General features: G+C 51.6%; 1 protein-coding gene across 2 annotated transcripts in view; it reads left to right on the top strand.

Moving 5' to 3' along the window:
* Positions 1-15807, top strand: part of SLC41A1 (solute carrier family 41 member 1) — a 30687-nt gene that overhangs the window by 10026 nt on the left and 4854 nt on the right. The window contains exons 1-9 of one of the 2 annotated variants that reach the window (XM_072886276.1): positions 498-879; positions 6516-6623; positions 10824-10895; positions 11178-11322; positions 11419-11565; positions 12337-12484; positions 13118-13197; positions 14021-14155; positions 15174-15322. In XM_072886276.1, the coding sequence (XP_072742377.1) occupies positions 502-879; positions 6516-6623; positions 10824-10895; positions 11178-11322; positions 11419-11565; positions 12337-12484; positions 13118-13197; positions 14021-14155; positions 15174-15322 (1362 nt within the window). In that variant the 5' untranslated portion in view covers positions 498-501. Of the gene's footprint in view, positions 1-497; positions 880-6515; positions 6624-10823; positions 10896-11177; positions 11323-11418; positions 11566-12336; positions 12485-13117; positions 13198-14020; positions 14156-15173; positions 15323-15807 lie in introns of those variants that run through there. The other variant, XM_072886277.1, reaches the window with a different exon arrangement.

Below are 15807 nucleotides of genomic sequence, written 5' to 3' on the forward strand. Positions count from 1 at the left end.
TAAAAACCAGTCCCTCTCATACCTACTCTGCTTCCTCAGCCCTTTAAGCTTCTGTGTCATTCAGTGATCTTTACTTCATCTGTTTTTCTCTCTGCTTTCTGTGCCCCGTCACAGCAGCCGTGCTGCTGGAAGAAGACCTGGAGAAAGATGCACTAAAGTGTCATACATCAAAGAAGAAAAGCTTGGATCCTGTCTCGGTGGCTGCTGTACTGCACAGTGCTGGAGAGGAGGAGAACTAGAGTGAATTTGCTGTAGTTCCCAGTTCCTGCGGTGTTCTCTGCTCGCTCAGTGGTTGGTGTCCTCCATTGCTGGACTTTGCTTGATGGGGATCTCTGCTGCAGGAGCAGTCTCTGCACTCCAAGGCAGGCGAGCAAGGATAGGAGAGGTCGCCTCTAGATGCCGGAAGGGCTATTTGTATAAGCTCCTGGCAGAAGATCTCTTCTGGAACAGCTGCTGGCTGTAGGCCCACCAAGCCGAAGGTCAGGATAGCCTCTCTGCAGCATGTCTTCCAAGCCAGAGCAGAAGGAGACCCACCAGGCCAATGGGGCTGTGCTGCCCATTGTGCCTGTGGACTGTCTCACCAGTCCGGACCGGGGGCAGCTGGTGGAGCCCTCAGATTTCTTGGGACCCGACGGTGACGGGGTAGAAGTGGTGGTGTTGGAGTCCCGTGCCAATGCTAAAGGGGTGCGAGAAGAAGATGCCCTGCTGGAAAATGGGAGCCAGAGCAATGAAAGTGATGACACCAGCACAGACCGAGGTCCTGAGCCAGCCTCGCCCCTCAAGGAGACCTCTTTTTCCATCGGGCTGCAAGTCCTCTTTCCGTTCCTCCTGGCAGGCTTTGGGACGGTTGCTGCTGGAATGGTGCTGGACATTGTGCAGGTAGGACTGATACTTCCCTGGCATGGCACTGGGCTCTGAATCCTGTCTCTGTAGACCATGGCTTGATCCCAAGCCAGGAGGGACTCGAATGCCAAGGCTTGTTCAGCAGACAGCAACTGTGAGGGGAGGAGACCTGTTACCTTGCATGCCAGTTGGGGTAGGGGGAGGCAGGGGGAGACCTCGGCGATGTCTGGAGCGAGGGGAGGAGAGGCTGCGGGCACCCCTGCACTGCAGCTGCCCTGCTCCGGCTCAGAGGAGGAGGTTGCAGCTGGCACATGCCTGGGAACTGAGACCACTCTGTGCATTACAGCTTGAAATAAAGCGCTTTCCTGATGGTGGCTGTAGACATCCCAGCTCCAGTCGCTAGTTCCACAGGTCCTGCGTCCCTTTTCCATCTTTGATGTTTGCTGCGCTGTTGCAGCGCGGCAGGCTCGTGCCAGCCAGCTTAATGATTCTCCTGTCGCAGTGCGTGCGGGACACTTGCACGGTGGCTCGCTCCGAAGGTCGAAGGCTGGCTGAGTGGCCCTTGCGCTGCCTTCTCGCACTCTTGAAGCGGCCAGGGTCAACTGGGCTAACAGGGTGGTTCCTCCTGAGAGGTGTGTGGAGACGATGCTTAGGAAAGGCCAAGCAGACAGCTGGCTGCTACCTCTGGATGAAAACTGATGTGTTACCAGACATGATCTCTCGTTAGGTCTCTCGTGACAGGTGACGCTGTGGGAACCCGACAGCTGTGCCGCTTGCTTAGGTTTTACGTGGCAAATGTGACTTCATGGACCGTGGCTCCTGCACCGGTCTCTGGCACAAGTTTTCCAAGTGTGTGTGTCTGGCAGCAGATCAGCTGCTTAACCTCTTCTCCTTTGCTCTGAAAGACAGGCTGTGCAGAGGTGTTTTGATGCCCAGCCTGAAACAGTAAGGCACAAAACTCGATCATCTGTGCAGCGTAGGTTTATGAAACTATTTGGATGGAGGAGGCAGCCATCTTGGAACTGTGGTCAACCAAAAATGCTCTGCTGTTTTTTTAAGTGGGGTAAACAAACCCTCGCAGTGTTGGTGTAGAAAGACTTGAACGTCAGTCACTTGTCTGTATTGCTGGCAGTTACGATCATCTCCACCCAAGCTGTGTTGCCAGTAGGGTAAGTCAAGGTTTTCTTATATTTGTGGGTGGTCAAGCAGACGCTTCTTTTGCTTTCTTGCCCCTAATGGATATTTCCCTGCAAGCCTTTGCATGCTGGTCATCCTTACGGTTTCTCTTGATACAACATGTTGAGAGAGCTGTGAAGTGACTCAAAACAGGAAAGGCTGGCTGCAGTAAATTAGTCCGGGAGAGATTTACCAGAATAATTTTCTTAAAAAGAAAGACATTTCAAGCATGTTTCCCTTTGCAAGGTCCCTGTAAACTCATGCGTGGCTCTTCTGGCAATTTCCCAGAGCCAGTGATTTGAACCCAACCTAAAGCCTTTCCTGGAGAAGGAACAGCCCTTCTGGCCAGGGAGGAGCAGGGCAGGGGTGGGATACTGCGGTATACTGCTGTGTTCTCCTGCCTTTTTTTTTTTAATGGCCATTAGAAATAAAGCTTCATCATTCCTCTGTCCCACAGCAGCTCAGCGTGTGGCTATACAGCTTGTCCTGCCAACTCCTCTAACTCCCTTCAGCCTCGGGATTAAATGAGGTACCTAAATGCTGTAGGGTAGAAAAGGGAGATGGGAAGCGTGTGGTCTTGGTTTCCTTGCCTGCAGAGTCTGGGGAGCTGATCTCGATAACTGGCTTCCCAGAGACTCAAAGCCTTGGATGAAAGGAGGGAAGCGTGTGGAGTGGGTCGCTGGTGCCCTGGGGCAGACTGGAGTCCCGTTGCTTTGGATGCAGCCATGGTTTGTGATGGATGGAGGGCTCCATACGCTCAATTTCCTCTGTTTTGGATAAACGGACTAATCAGCCAGCTGTAATTGGTCTCCCTACTGTGAAAACCAGCAGCCCTGGCCTTTGGCCATGCTGTCCCATTAATGGGTCCCTATGAATTTGCCTCTCAGGAGGATAATTTGCCTCTGCTCCCTTTGGGATTGGAGAGACCTTTGGGCCAGGTGACACGTGAGCATACCAGCTGCTTTTTTGTGTACCATAGAGGACTATTGGCACAGTCCCCTCTCCCAGCAGAACCACAAGTGTTGTTTTCCAGACTTGTCTGTTCCTTGGAGATTCTTTGGATGGGATGGACAGTGTTTCGTACAGAGGAGGGAGTCTGCCCGTTTCCCCTGCTTGACCACCTCTGGTGTTAGCATCCCTCTGGGGTGGGTCTCAGCCGGGGCCAGCGGGGAGTGCCAGCCCTGGAGCTGTAGCTCTCCTGTTAAGGCCGCTTGTTGCTTGGCATTTTGGAGGGAGAGGGTTGGGAGAAGCACGCTATACGAAGCAGCCGCACCAAGGCAGTCATAGCTCCAACCTGCAGCACGTCCCTCCCCTCTGAGCTGTCATGAATCACCATCCCGCTATAATCTGAGCGAAACCACGCTGTTACTCATGACTCTTGTAAGCCTTAACTTTGCACGCGGTTACTAAAAATGACAGAGGCTGAGAAGCAGCTGTTACCCTGGAAATATCTGTTGTCTGCAGGTGCAAAGCTGAAAGGCAGTGAGCCTGCAGGAAACTGCAAAACAGCACCTGAGGTGTGATGTTTCTTCCAGAACCTCTGGCAGGCCGGGGTCCGATCTCACCCCTCCGGTGCTGCACGGGAGAGACCGAGGTCTGGTGGCTCTCGTATCTGGGTAGATTTGTGTTCAAAGGGACTGCAGGCTCGGTAGAAAAGGAAGCTGAAATAAGTTAAATCTAGATTGCTTATAGTCTCTATGCTCCCCCTCCGTAGAGGGCAGGGAGGAGGTGAAGTGGAGATGAAATGCCTCTCCCTGTAATTCTCTTACACAGCTCTGCTGAAAGCCAGCCGGGACCCCCCTTGCTCCCCAGTGCGGTGTGTTCGCCTTTGCATGGAGCAAACTGGATGATCTTGGAGAATCTCATGTGCTGTGTTAGCCTCCCTTCTCGCCCCTGAAAACAGTTTATTTTTGTGCTTCTTGGAGGGGCTGTTAGAGGTGGGAAAGGGATGTTAACGGCTCGATGCCCTGAACTTAAATTCATATTTCCTCTTCTGTTTCCCTTTTTTGTGTTCCCCAAACAATCTGGCTCTGGTTCTCCCCTTGGAACCACATCGTGGGCACACGTCTGTGCAGGGAGCTTTGTTCTCTGCAGGAGCCAGGGAGGCCTTCGAGACATACTAAATGCCCGTAGACCAGTGTTGTATAACATCTTATATTAAGAAAGTTGGCAGGAGCCCATGGGTCCTGCACTTTGCAGTGAGCAAGCTGCTGATGTCTGCAGAAATCTCCTTGTTTTCCTTCCCCGAAGATGGCTTTTATTCCTTTCTCCAGGAACACCCCTGTCTTGCTCGGGGAGCTGCTTTAGTAGACTCCAGTTACAGCAGCTTCTGGCACCAGCTTGCGGTGCAGCCTCCTTTAAAGGTTGATTTACAAAGCCAGGGTTGGGGCAAGGTGAGGGAGGGCTGTGAACTTGTGGTAGCTATTGCCTGGTTCTGCCTCTATGATCTCTGGAGGCAAAAAGAGCCAGGAAACTTTTGCACAGCGCTTCCAGCCTGCGGTCTGAGTAATGACGATGTTCCTTTCATTAAGTGATTCTGGTGACACCCAGCTCGTCCTGCTGGGAAGTGGGAGCGTGTTGCTTGCTGAGTGAATTCTAGATACTGCTAAGGGAAGCCGTAGCAAAGGATTCACTGGTACAACAGGCAGCAAAATAATCATAATGCCTGCCTAAAAATAGACTGAGGAGAGCCGAGCTCGCCTGTTCCTAGATGTGACCTTAAAGGAAGCACAGCCCGATGTGCCACTGTATCGGATGAAGTATTTCAGACTGATTCTCCCTCCTGCCCTGCTCAGCATTGAGCACTGAACTCAAATGTCCCCCTGCTCGGAGAGCTGTGCGGAGCCGTACCCTTTCAGAGTGCCTCTGGCTGCAGTGGCAAGGTCTCCCGAGTCGGGAGCTCGGGTTAGCTGGTGCGGGGTGGTTGGAGCAGGGACCGTGGTGGTTTCCTTAGGCGCTGCCCATCCCAGCGGCTGGGAGAGGACTGCTCATTGCACAAGAGTCTAGAGCCAGGGTATCCTCAGGAGCCTTGTCCTCAAGCAGAGAACCTGAAATAGCTGAGCAGCTTTCATCCGTGCACCTGGGAGCTGGAGAGTGTGGTTAGCTTGTCTGACGAAGCTGTCAGAAACGTTAAGGGGATTTTTATTGACTGGAAAACGGTTTTTCCCTTTGAGGAAAAATGGTCCCAGTTCATCCATCTCAAGCACTTACCTGCCTCCTGCGATCACAGTTTTCTCTCAAGTGGTTTTTCAAGTGAGTGCAGTTTGAATGTGGTATTGCAAAGGACCTCGCAGGAAACTGGAATTTGTTGGCGCAGCGGTGAAGGCAAGCAGCACAAAGGATGGAAAAATAAACAAAAATAACTGAAGTCCTTCCCCACAGGAAGGTGTTAGTCATGCAGGTAGAGTGACTTGTATTTGCTGTAAGGTGTTGGCCGATAGTGTTCCCTGTCCTAGAAAGAAATACGTGCCCTGTTGGCTAGTTAGCCTGACTGTCTGGCACTGCCAAGGAGAGCGCTGCGAGGGATGGAGCCCGTTGCAGGTAACGTTTGCAGGAAGAAAGCTGCGAGAGCCGTGGCTGTGAAGACATTCAGCGCAGCAGCCAGCTGTTGAGAGTGTGATTCCAGCTGTGCTCGGTGTCCTTTAAGGAGTATGGCAGTCAGGCAATGTGGGAAGTGGGAGTTATTTTGGACACAGGGCCTTCTTGCAAAACTTTCACGAAAAAGAATCGGGCAGTGAGGTTTGTGTAGCTTGCAGGGTTTTTTTAAATGTGGTTATGAGGGGGGTTTTGGGGGGTGGTTTTGTGTTTTCATGGAAGCCAGCTGCTCTACTTTAAGACTGCTTACCCTGCAATTACTCTTCGTTTTTGCCTAAATAACCATGGCTGCCTATTCTGCCTCGTGCCCAAGGGAGCTGACTTGACTGTAGAGCTGGAGTAAATACCCAAGGAATGTAGGTGCCGGGCGAGGGCACGCATCTCCTCAGTGGGGTGCTGGGGAATAGAGACCATGGTGGGCTGCTTTTTGGAGCTGGCAGGATCAGGGAGCAGCAATGCCTTGCTCCAACATGTATTTGTAAGACACACATGTAGAGAATGGCTCTCAGCTGAGACTGACCGAACTTCAGTACTCAGTTCTGCCAAAAACTGCAAGTATTGGGCAAAGCCTCTTCATCTTTCCCTATTTTGGCCTCTGTATGCGTAAACATTTTGTCAGTGGTTAATCTTTGGGGGATTTTTAACTGAAAGTTGCAGGCTGAGATCCGGTTTTTAAGCTCAGCAGGAACATGTGGTCGCTACTACACAAATGTCAAAAACAGTAAAATTGCTGCAAAATTCAAAGTGTAGCACCAGAAGGGGAACTGGGTTGTCTGCTCAGGGCCACACGTGGGCAGTGCCAGGCTGCAAACGTGGATGAGTAAGTGACATTCAGTCCAAAGCAAAGGTTTCTAACAGCCATGGTTATTTTTTAATGGTCCTTTTTTGTTTTAATCTTGCAGCACTGGGACGTCTTCAAATACGTGACTGAGGTATTTATCTTAGTACCTGCATTACTGGGCCTGAAAGGGAACCTAGAGATGACTCTGGCGTCTCGCCTGTCGACAGCTGTGAGTATCCAGGGGGTTGAGGGAGGGAGCAGGATACCTGGTTTGGGAAGAGGAGGGAAGGCATAGGCGTGCGTAGTGGCTGGGCAGACAAAAACCTCTCTGTGCATGAGCCTGTGAAGTCGGTGACCACTGAAACCAGAGCCTGGAGTTTAGCGTGCTGGGAAGGTGCCTTCATCCCACTGGACTGATGAGATTTGAAGGCTTAATAGTCCTTAAGCTTTGCTGACAATTCACGTCTTTGTCATGGCTGCTCATGGGCCTGGAGGCACAGTGTGTGAGCTGGCTTTGGCAGTTTAATGTCTGGAGTGCTTGGATCCAGTTTTCTTCATGAGGAAGCTGGGTGCCGGCGTGTCATCAAAGCCGGCTAAAACAAGCCAGGTTCAGGAGGGCTAGGAGATGAGAGAGCCTGGGGAGAATTGTACAGCAAAGGCTAAAACGGAGGGGACCTCGCAGTGAGAGCTAGCAGGTGGATTTGACAGCCTCTTGAAGTTGATGGAGACGCATGGCTGGGCATTTCTCTTGCTAGAATTCAGTCTGATTCCTGTGAAACAGTGAGCTCCCTGTGAGAGATGGCGGCAGGCTCTGTTAGCTCCTCAGAATACTGTGTTAGTCCAGCTGTAAATGAATTGCTTTGTGTTTAAATGTTTCTATAACACAGCAGTCTGGCTCTGTAGCTGAGTGGCGCTGGAGAGAGACTGACATCCTCTCCTAATGGGGACAATAATAATCCTTCCTTCTGCAAAGTATCTTCTGCTTGAGCACGACAGCAAGTGACGGCCTGATCTTTCTGTGTTTCCCATTATGGGAGTACGGATGGCTTTGACTCTTACATCTGCAAGGTGTTAGGTGCCTGCTGCCAAGCTTTTAACTCTGCTGGCTCTGTGCTGTGAATTGCTGGACGGGAGAGCCTTTGCAGCAAGCAGCCTGGTCTTGGCCTTGCCAGTGCAGAGGAGCTGATGCGCTTTGGCCCGAGAGAACTGCTCGGGAAGTGCTCGCTGAGATGTAGGGATGGAGAACGGTCTGCCTGGGTGGTGGCAGCAAGCATAGCTAGCAGAGAGCTGCTTCTTAGCACGCTCCCTTCCTCTCAGCCTTCCTCTTGCTGGGTGCTGCAGGAGAAAGCACAGGAGAGTGTTGAAAAGATCTCTTTATATCTGCTCTCCTGGGTCCTCTCTTGGTCTTCCATCCTGAGCGATGAGGTGATGCCAGCTGTGACTCTGCTCTTCAGCAGCTTCTTGTTGGCCTCTGAGGCCCAAGGTTTCTGGTGCATTCCTGGAAGGCAGCAGAGCCAACGTTTTGAGCTGCTCATCTAGCCTTTGTCACCTGCAGCCCCTCTTGTCCCTCATGCAGTAGCTCCCTGTATGTACCCTAAGGGATGCTGCTCTCGTCCACTGAACCAGTGGCACATGGGCATCATATTCTGAAGAGTCTGGGGTGGTCCCTGAAGTCTCTGGGGAGCAGGAAGGCAAACAGCATTTCCCCGGACTAGCCCTTGGCTTGGCCTCTGCACCCCAGCCCCTGCCTGCCAATTCCTGCTGACTGCGGGGATCACCTTCTTCTTGGCTTCAGCCCTTGCCCTTCGTTCTCTGAAGGAGCAGGGCGCTGAGCTGCCTGGGGGATGGCCGTGCCAGCATTACCTGGCAAAACCTGGGCTGTGGCTGCTTCCCCTCGGTGCTGGTCTCCTCTCTCCAGGCGCTGCTGGGGAGGACAAAGCTGCTGGGAGGCTTCACGCTGCTCCCAGCCCAGCTGTGCGCTGGTGCCAGGGCTTGCAGGGACAGAGGCTGAGCACTGCAGCTTGTGTCGCAGGCTGAGCTTTGTTTGCCCCTTCGTTCTGGGAAACAAATCCCTTTGTTTTAGTCGCTCTCTATTGTTCGGATCATGTCAGGATCTTTGCTGTCCCAGACACAGGCTGTTCTCGCTCTTGGCCTTGGCCAGCTTGCACTTTCTGAGCATGGGCTTATCGGGGTGAGTGCTTGGCTCTCCTGGGACAAAGGCAGTACTTCTGCGGCCTCCGTTTTCTCCATCCTCTTCCCTTATGGGGCTGGCACGGAGCAACATTGGGGCAGGCTTGGCAGAGAAACGAGACTGTGCAGAAAGTCACAGGAATGCAGAACTTTTCCCTATCTGCTCTGGTGGCTGCAGCAGGGTCACAAGGAAACTGGCACAGAGAGCACTCGTCCGGCTCACGGGCCCGTCTGTGCTGAGCGGCTGCTGCCCTTGCACCGGCTTGGTCTCCTGGTGCCTCCTCCTGTCCCTGAGCTGATGGCTGTGGCATGGTGTGGTGTGGCATTAGCCTTGTGGGCCAAGACCCAGGCTTTGTCCTCTGCTTTCCTTTGCCCTGGCAGGAAAGGAGGCTGTGCTGCCTCTACACGAATCCCCTAGCCTTGCACTCTACCTCCTTGTATCTGTGCACGGTGGGATAGGATGATCGCTTGGGCTTTCCTTTTTTTTCCGTGCCCTGTTTTTCCCTCAGCGTGGGGGACCCACGTGCAGGCGTGTGGAGGGAGCTCCCCTCTGGCTCGGGCTTCACGGTGTGGGTCTCGTGCTCTCTCCGCAGGAAAGCAGCCTGGAGTGGTTTCTCAGACTGTGGGTTTCTAATTAGTGCTGCATTTTAAGGCACCTCAGAAATTCCTTTCACAATTAAGAAGCAAAACTCTCCCATTAGTTAAAGGATTAAAATCCTGTTGCCAGTGACTACAGCTAGGTTATGTTAATCCCAACATAATTGCCATGTGGCTGGAATTTTAAGGTCATGCTTCATATGAAGCTCAAATTCCTGTGCTGTATTTGCTCAGTGCTACTCCAGTCAACTTTTTGTTGGTTTTCCCCCATTCCTTCCTCCGCTCCACTAAACTGACCAGACTAATTCGCTCCAGAGATGGGCACATCTCAGTGCTGGTTGAAAAGAGCTGGCAGTTTTCTCAAGCACATGCAGTAAGGAGAGCAGAAGGATTAGTTGATCACTGACTTCTCGGGTTTTTTTGCGGAGACCAGCAAGGAAACCTGAGAGGAAGAAATTGCTGCTGTATTGTTGTGCAGACATTTGAGTTGGACACTGTCAGGCAGTAACCCCAACATGCATTTACCCCTTCAGATTGTTTGAGCCTCTCCCTCGTTTCCTCTTCATGTTCATGAGCTTCTAATAATACAAAATCGGATATAAGCTTATACCCTCTGCTTATCCATTCTTCCAACTTCCCATAAAGACCTAGAAGGTGCTAGGGAAGAGCAGAACCCTTACGCTCTGCAGTAACCAGCAACCTGCAGTGATTCTGCTGGATTATTTTGGATCGTACGCCAGGGAATTAAAGCAACTTTCCGTCTCTTCTGGTTAGTCTGATTAGCATCTCCTGCGGTTGTAGCAGTGCCAGATGACCCGTGTGCCATGGCTGCTTCCCGCTACTCAGTAGGTCTCCACGTGGCATTAGCCTTGTTTACTCAGCTTTTAACTGAAACAGTAGTTCTTACTGCCAGCTTCCTCTGCCCACGTGATGCTACTCTGGCCTTGGTCCGTACTGGAGCTGGGGCACACAGATAGCTGACCTGAGAGTCCGTGCACCCCTATTTCCCTCCTGGCTGCCTGACCTGAGGGGCGGCACGACCCATCTGGGCCTGAGCCAGGCTTGGCTTCATCACCAGTGGAGTGAATTCAATGAGTAAATAAGCAGCAGTGCGTGACTCTGCACGGGGACAAAGTATATCTTGTTGCTTTTGCAAGATTTTCATCAGACGTTCTATTGACGTCGATTCCCCTTTACACTCCCTTCGAAACCCCCTCTGTAGCGGGTCTGGCTCCACTCCTGCCGCGTAGGAGGGTGTCAGCCTATTCCTGCAGCTGGGAAGGAGAAGGTGCCGAAGCTGAAATTGGGAACAGCTTTGGTGTTCTGGCGTACAAAACCAGCGTAACTGTTGGAAGAGGCGCTGTAGTTACCCGGGGTGTGAAGCCCAAGTGACTTTCACAGAACTGCATGTCACAGACTGGGATGTTACTGCAGAGCTATGCCCCAGCTGTACGCACGTATGTGCACGCATGGACGCGCACACCTTTTCTACTGAATCGCTCTCCTGTAAGAGCTGAGGATTTGAGGTGGTTATTCTCTCCTGCTCCTGGCACAAACTTGCATAGCTGGAAGGCAGGAATTTGACTGTTAGCAAATGCGAAATGCTGTCTGTCTTTAACGATGTTGTGATGTCCTCTTGCAGGCTAATATTGGCCAAATGGATACACCAAAAGAGCTCTGGAGGATGATAACAGGGAACATGGCTCTGATACAGGTAAGGAAATGTGAAAGGACAAGAAAGTGGGAATATTGGTAGTTGGTGTAAGCCAGCTGTGACAAATGTCAGGTTTAAACGCCTGGGTTTTGGTATTGGCAGCCTCTTGTCCCACAGTCATCTTACCGTAACAGTTTGCTCTGTAGGTGAGACCTGGTGTTTCCCTGCTAGATGCTAATCCACCTGAAATGATGGTACCCTGAGTGGTGTTTTCCTATTCCCTCACCCTGGGACCGTTTTGCTCTCTAGTCCTCTTGGTTACTGTCTAGTTTTTATTTTCAGGTTCAGGCTACTGTGGTTGGCTTCCTGGCCTCGATCGCAGCAGTGATATTCGGATGGATCCCGGATGGGCACTTCAGCATTGACCATGCTGTCCTGCTTTGTGCCAGCAGTGTGGCTACTGCTTTCATTGCTTCCCTTGTTCTGGGTGAGAGACAGACCCTGCACACCCTCCATGCACCTCTTCCTAAAATGATGGGCTCCCCTTGGCCTCATCCTGTTTTCTTCCTCTTTTTGGCTGTAGGCATGATTATGATTGGGGTCATCATTGGATCCAGGAAGATGGGGATCAATCCTGATAACGTTGCCACACCAATTGCTGCCAGCCTGGGGGATCTCATCACCCTGGCTCTGCTTTCAGGAATCAGCTGGGGCTTGTACAAAGAGCTGGGTGAGGAGCAAGAGAAGGCCTTTGTCTCTCCCTGGTCCTTCCACGTGCTGTTGCATCTCCCTCGCAATTCACCCTCTTCCTTTACCCTTCCTGTTCTCGGGGTATATAGGATGCCTGGCCTGGAAGCTACCTCAGTTAGTGAGACCTAGTCAGAACTGATAAGGGGAGGAAATGGACCTTCTTACTGCTTTGTAGCTGCAGACAGTCTTGGCAGTGATCTGCATACTTCCTTCTCACCAGGTAAAGTGGTAAGGGAGAGGTTGTCTCCTTCCAAGTGCCAGGGGCTTGACTGTGGCTAAAGCAGTGGGAAAAGGCAGCTTTGGATTTCGTCTTTTGTACTGTCAGCACCAGCTGGGGATCCTCAGTGCGGAGCTGCAGCTGTAGACTCTAGACTTCCTCCTCCTTCCCCTCCACCTTCCTTCCCTGGCGGCTGGGATGCAGGGGATGTGAGTCAGCCAGGTTCAGCCAAAGGTGAAGCAACACTGGGAGGTCTTGCCCGGGAGTGGGAAGTGGGAATAAGCAGTTAGAAATTGGAGAGATCTCACTTGGATCTGTTGATAAAGCCCCTGTGAGTACACCAGGAGAAGGAAATGCCATGTCCTGCAGAGCTGAGGCCAGTCTGGTCTAGTTTGCCTGCCCTTACCGGAGTTTCTGACTCCAGGGGTGACAGCAGGCTGTAGGCAGGCTTGATGAGCTCGGCTGAAATAGCACCCTGCCTCACTGCAGCGGGATGTGTCCTTGATCTGTTGCCTCCGCTTATTTCCCCCTCAGAGAGCAAAGCCTACGTGAATCCTTTGGTATGCGCCTTCTTCATAGCTCTGCTGCCCATCTGGATCATCATTGCCAAGAAGAATGCAGCAACTCGGGAGGTGCTGTACTCTGGCTGGGAGCCAGTCATTATCGCAATGGCTATTAGCAGGTAGGAAGGCATGGAAGAGTTCCTCTCCCCCAAACGCAGACAGACAACGCGCCCTTTCCCGCAGCCCTTTCATCCTCTTAGCCCTCAGTAGGTTCTGGAACAAGAGGGAACCAAAACTCTTCTGCTTCCATGGTCCAGACTGCCAGGAAACTGGAGGTTATTTTGTGTTTCCTGGACAAAGACATGGGGTTCTAGGTCCCGAGGCACAGGAGTGATTAAGCACCTGACTGCTGGAATCCAGGGTCTTAGCAATGTCCCAGCTGCTGCACAGGGAGACTCTGGCATGGCCACGGAGTAAACACAGATCCCATTTAGCAGTCCTCTGCCCAAGAGCCCTCTCTGCCCTCTGAAGGGCAGGATTGCTTTCCATTATTGTGTTGCAGTGAACTGTACATTAGGGGATTTAGTCTTTGATGGTTTTTGGCAGCAATGCGAAAAGATCCTGCGAAAACTGCCTTCTGGTTATCAAATATTGAGGCTTAAAATCGCGTGCAACAACCACAACCATAGGTGCATGTTAATAGGCGTGTATACCACCCTTGGGTGCACACGCTGCAGCAGACAGAACCCTCAGTGCTTTGTGTATTTCCTAATGAGCTTTCAGCACGGACCTCTTCAATCTTCCCTCTGCAGCGTTGGGGGTTTAATTTTGGACAGAACGGTCTCAGATCCAAACTTTGCTGGGATGGCTGTCTTCACACCGGTTATTAATGGTGAGTTCCTTTCCACTCTGGAATTGCAGCTCTTGGAGACTCTTGGCAGACAGCAGAGTTGTCCCGTGTGCATTATTTCAGGCAGATTAAGGAGACTTAATTCTCTTTGATTGCCAGTGAGACGTGGTGGTTAGACCCAAGCTTCGCAGCAGCGTGGCTCCCCCTGGTGCCAGCCTTTCCCCAGAGGGTGACTGACCTGGGAGGCTGTTGCCTAAATGACACGTTTTCCAGGGGCCCAACAAAAACTGTCTTCATTTTCTGATTCCTCCTGGCTGGTGGAAGACCCCCATCTTCCAAGATACGTGCCTTGTGGCACCTGGTGACATAAAGCTTTGGATTTGCAACTCGGAATCAGGAAATCTAACTGCTGCTGGTATAAAGCTTTGACCTCCTTTCTGCCTAATGAACCAGGGAAATTCCTTTTTTTTCTTACTTCTTGCAATAAACGGAGTTAATTCTGAGCCAGTGCATCTTGTGCTAGTGGGTTCCAGCATTTCATTATGCCTCACGCAAAAAATAATAGTTTTAAACTTTGTGTCTGTTTTGGTGTCTGAGTCGTCATTTTTTTGTTTCACATATTTCTTCCAATCAAAGCTGCAGTAATAGAATTGCATCTGTTTTATTAAGGGGCCTAAGGGGAAACTGTGGAACAGTGTGCTTTGTCTCAGCTCTTTACATCCTGCGAAAGTGGAATTCGCATCAAAAATAGACTGCCCTACATCATTCCAGCACCTGGCAATTCCAGATCTGCTGGCTGTTGAATATAGCTCTTTCTCTTTGAAGTGTTTGAGGCATTGTCTTGCTGCTCTCTCCTTATCTGCAGGTGTGGGTGGCAACCTGGTGGCAGTGCAGGCTAGTCGCATCTCCACTTACCTGCACATGAGTGGGATGCCTGGAGAGAGCTCCGAAACAGCCCCTCGCAAGTGCCCCAGCCCCTGCAGCACTTTCTTCAGCTCAGGTATCCAAGTCGGGTGTTGAAATATATTGACTTCTGCCAGCAGCAGTTGCTGCACTTGGCTGGCTAAACTTGTCTGTGACAGTCGCTGGAGCACTGTCACAGGAAATGGTGGCTGAAGTCTGCTCAGAGGCAGCTGTCAGCTCACGGATGTGGCTGGTCTTCTGGCCTGGCCTGCCCTCTAGAGACAGTCAGACCTTTAGCAAAGCCACTGTGCGAGAGGACATAGCCCTGCTGGATGAGGAAAACATGGTGCAGAAGTCCCGTGCCCTGACTGTCTAATACCGTAAATCCTCCACCCTCTAAATCTTTTCCAGATGTGTCCAGGATACTGAAACCTGCCTTGAGGCTGCTCGAGTGTTGCAGCTCTGCTGGGCTTACAGAGCTGCAGTTACAGAAAGCTTCTCACTTACAAAGGCTTCCTAACAGCTCTGTTATTTGTGGCAGTTGTGTGGCAGGGCACAGCCCAAACTTGCATTCCAGCACAGAGTGCAGGCAGAGGTTATTACTCTCCAAACTTCCTAGAGAGGCTTGATAGCCTGCAGCCTGGGTCCTGGCCTCCTGGGCCAAGGGCTGAGGAGCAAGGAGGTGCGAGAGGTCTCCAATGTGGTGGTCGTCTGTTGGGAGACTGATCGCCAGACAAGGTGCAGGCAGAGCTCCAAGGAAATTAAATGTTGGCGGTAAATGCTTGACAGCTCTGTACTGAGCACGGTCAGAGATGGGACATGAGGCCTTTTCGCAGCTGAGGTCCAAGAACAGCTTTTGCTCTGGGGACAGAATTAAGCTCTCCTACCGAGCTTGGTGCAAAGAGTCCTTGGGCATCCTGACAGCTGGGTCATCATTCAGGGCGCTGCCTTCCAGCCTAAATCTGCAGTGTGGGGATGAGGGTCCAGTGTGCTGGTCCCTGCTTCCAGTTTGACCATAGTTGTGCTGCCTTGTCCCCTGGAGCCCAGGCAGGCTGCAGAGTTGCTGTGTGTTCAAGCCTGTCTTAAGCCTGAACTCCATCTTTGTTTCCTTGCAGATGTGAATTCTCGCTCCGCTCGTGTGCTCTTTCTTCTGGTGGTGCCTGGACACTTGGTTTTCCTTTACACCATCAGCTCCATGCAAGGTGGACACACTACGCTCACCCTGATTTTCATAGTCTTCTACATGACAGCTGCGCTTCTGCAGGTAAGCTGTAACCCCTCCGGCTGGAATAAGGGGACGCTGGCACGTCATCTGCAGTGGGGACCTGTTCAGCCAGTTAAGTCGTAGATACGCTGCTAAAGGCACTGCGATATACCCTATCCCTAGGTAAGAGATTTATGTGCTGGGGAGAGGTATGCCAAGGAGATTGTATTTGTCAAATGAGCCGGTATCAAACTGAGTAAATCCTTCTTTGCTGATACCTGTACACACAATTTTTCCTTCCTGCCGTTCTTGGTAAATTTTGAATCTGTCTTTTGTCTCGTTTAAGTCCTTCTGATAGCAGAAGTTTTTACCTCTTGCGTGTTAATCTGTCTTAGAAGGTGCTTTAACAATTTTAAAACTGCTGGTGAAGAAAACAGGATGTGGAATTTGCAGGGACCCCATGCCTTGTGTTGCTTGTCCTGCCCTTTCCCTGTGTCCCCTGCAGGGTAGAGACCTGCCAGCCCTGCGGCACAGGGCTCTCTGTC

Source organism: Ciconia boyciana, chromosome 23, assembly GCF_034638445.1.
Source record: "Ciconia boyciana chromosome 23, ASM3463844v1, whole genome shotgun sequence".
NCBI classification, from domain to species: domain Eukaryota; kingdom Metazoa; phylum Chordata; class Aves; order Ciconiiformes; family Ciconiidae; genus Ciconia; species Ciconia boyciana.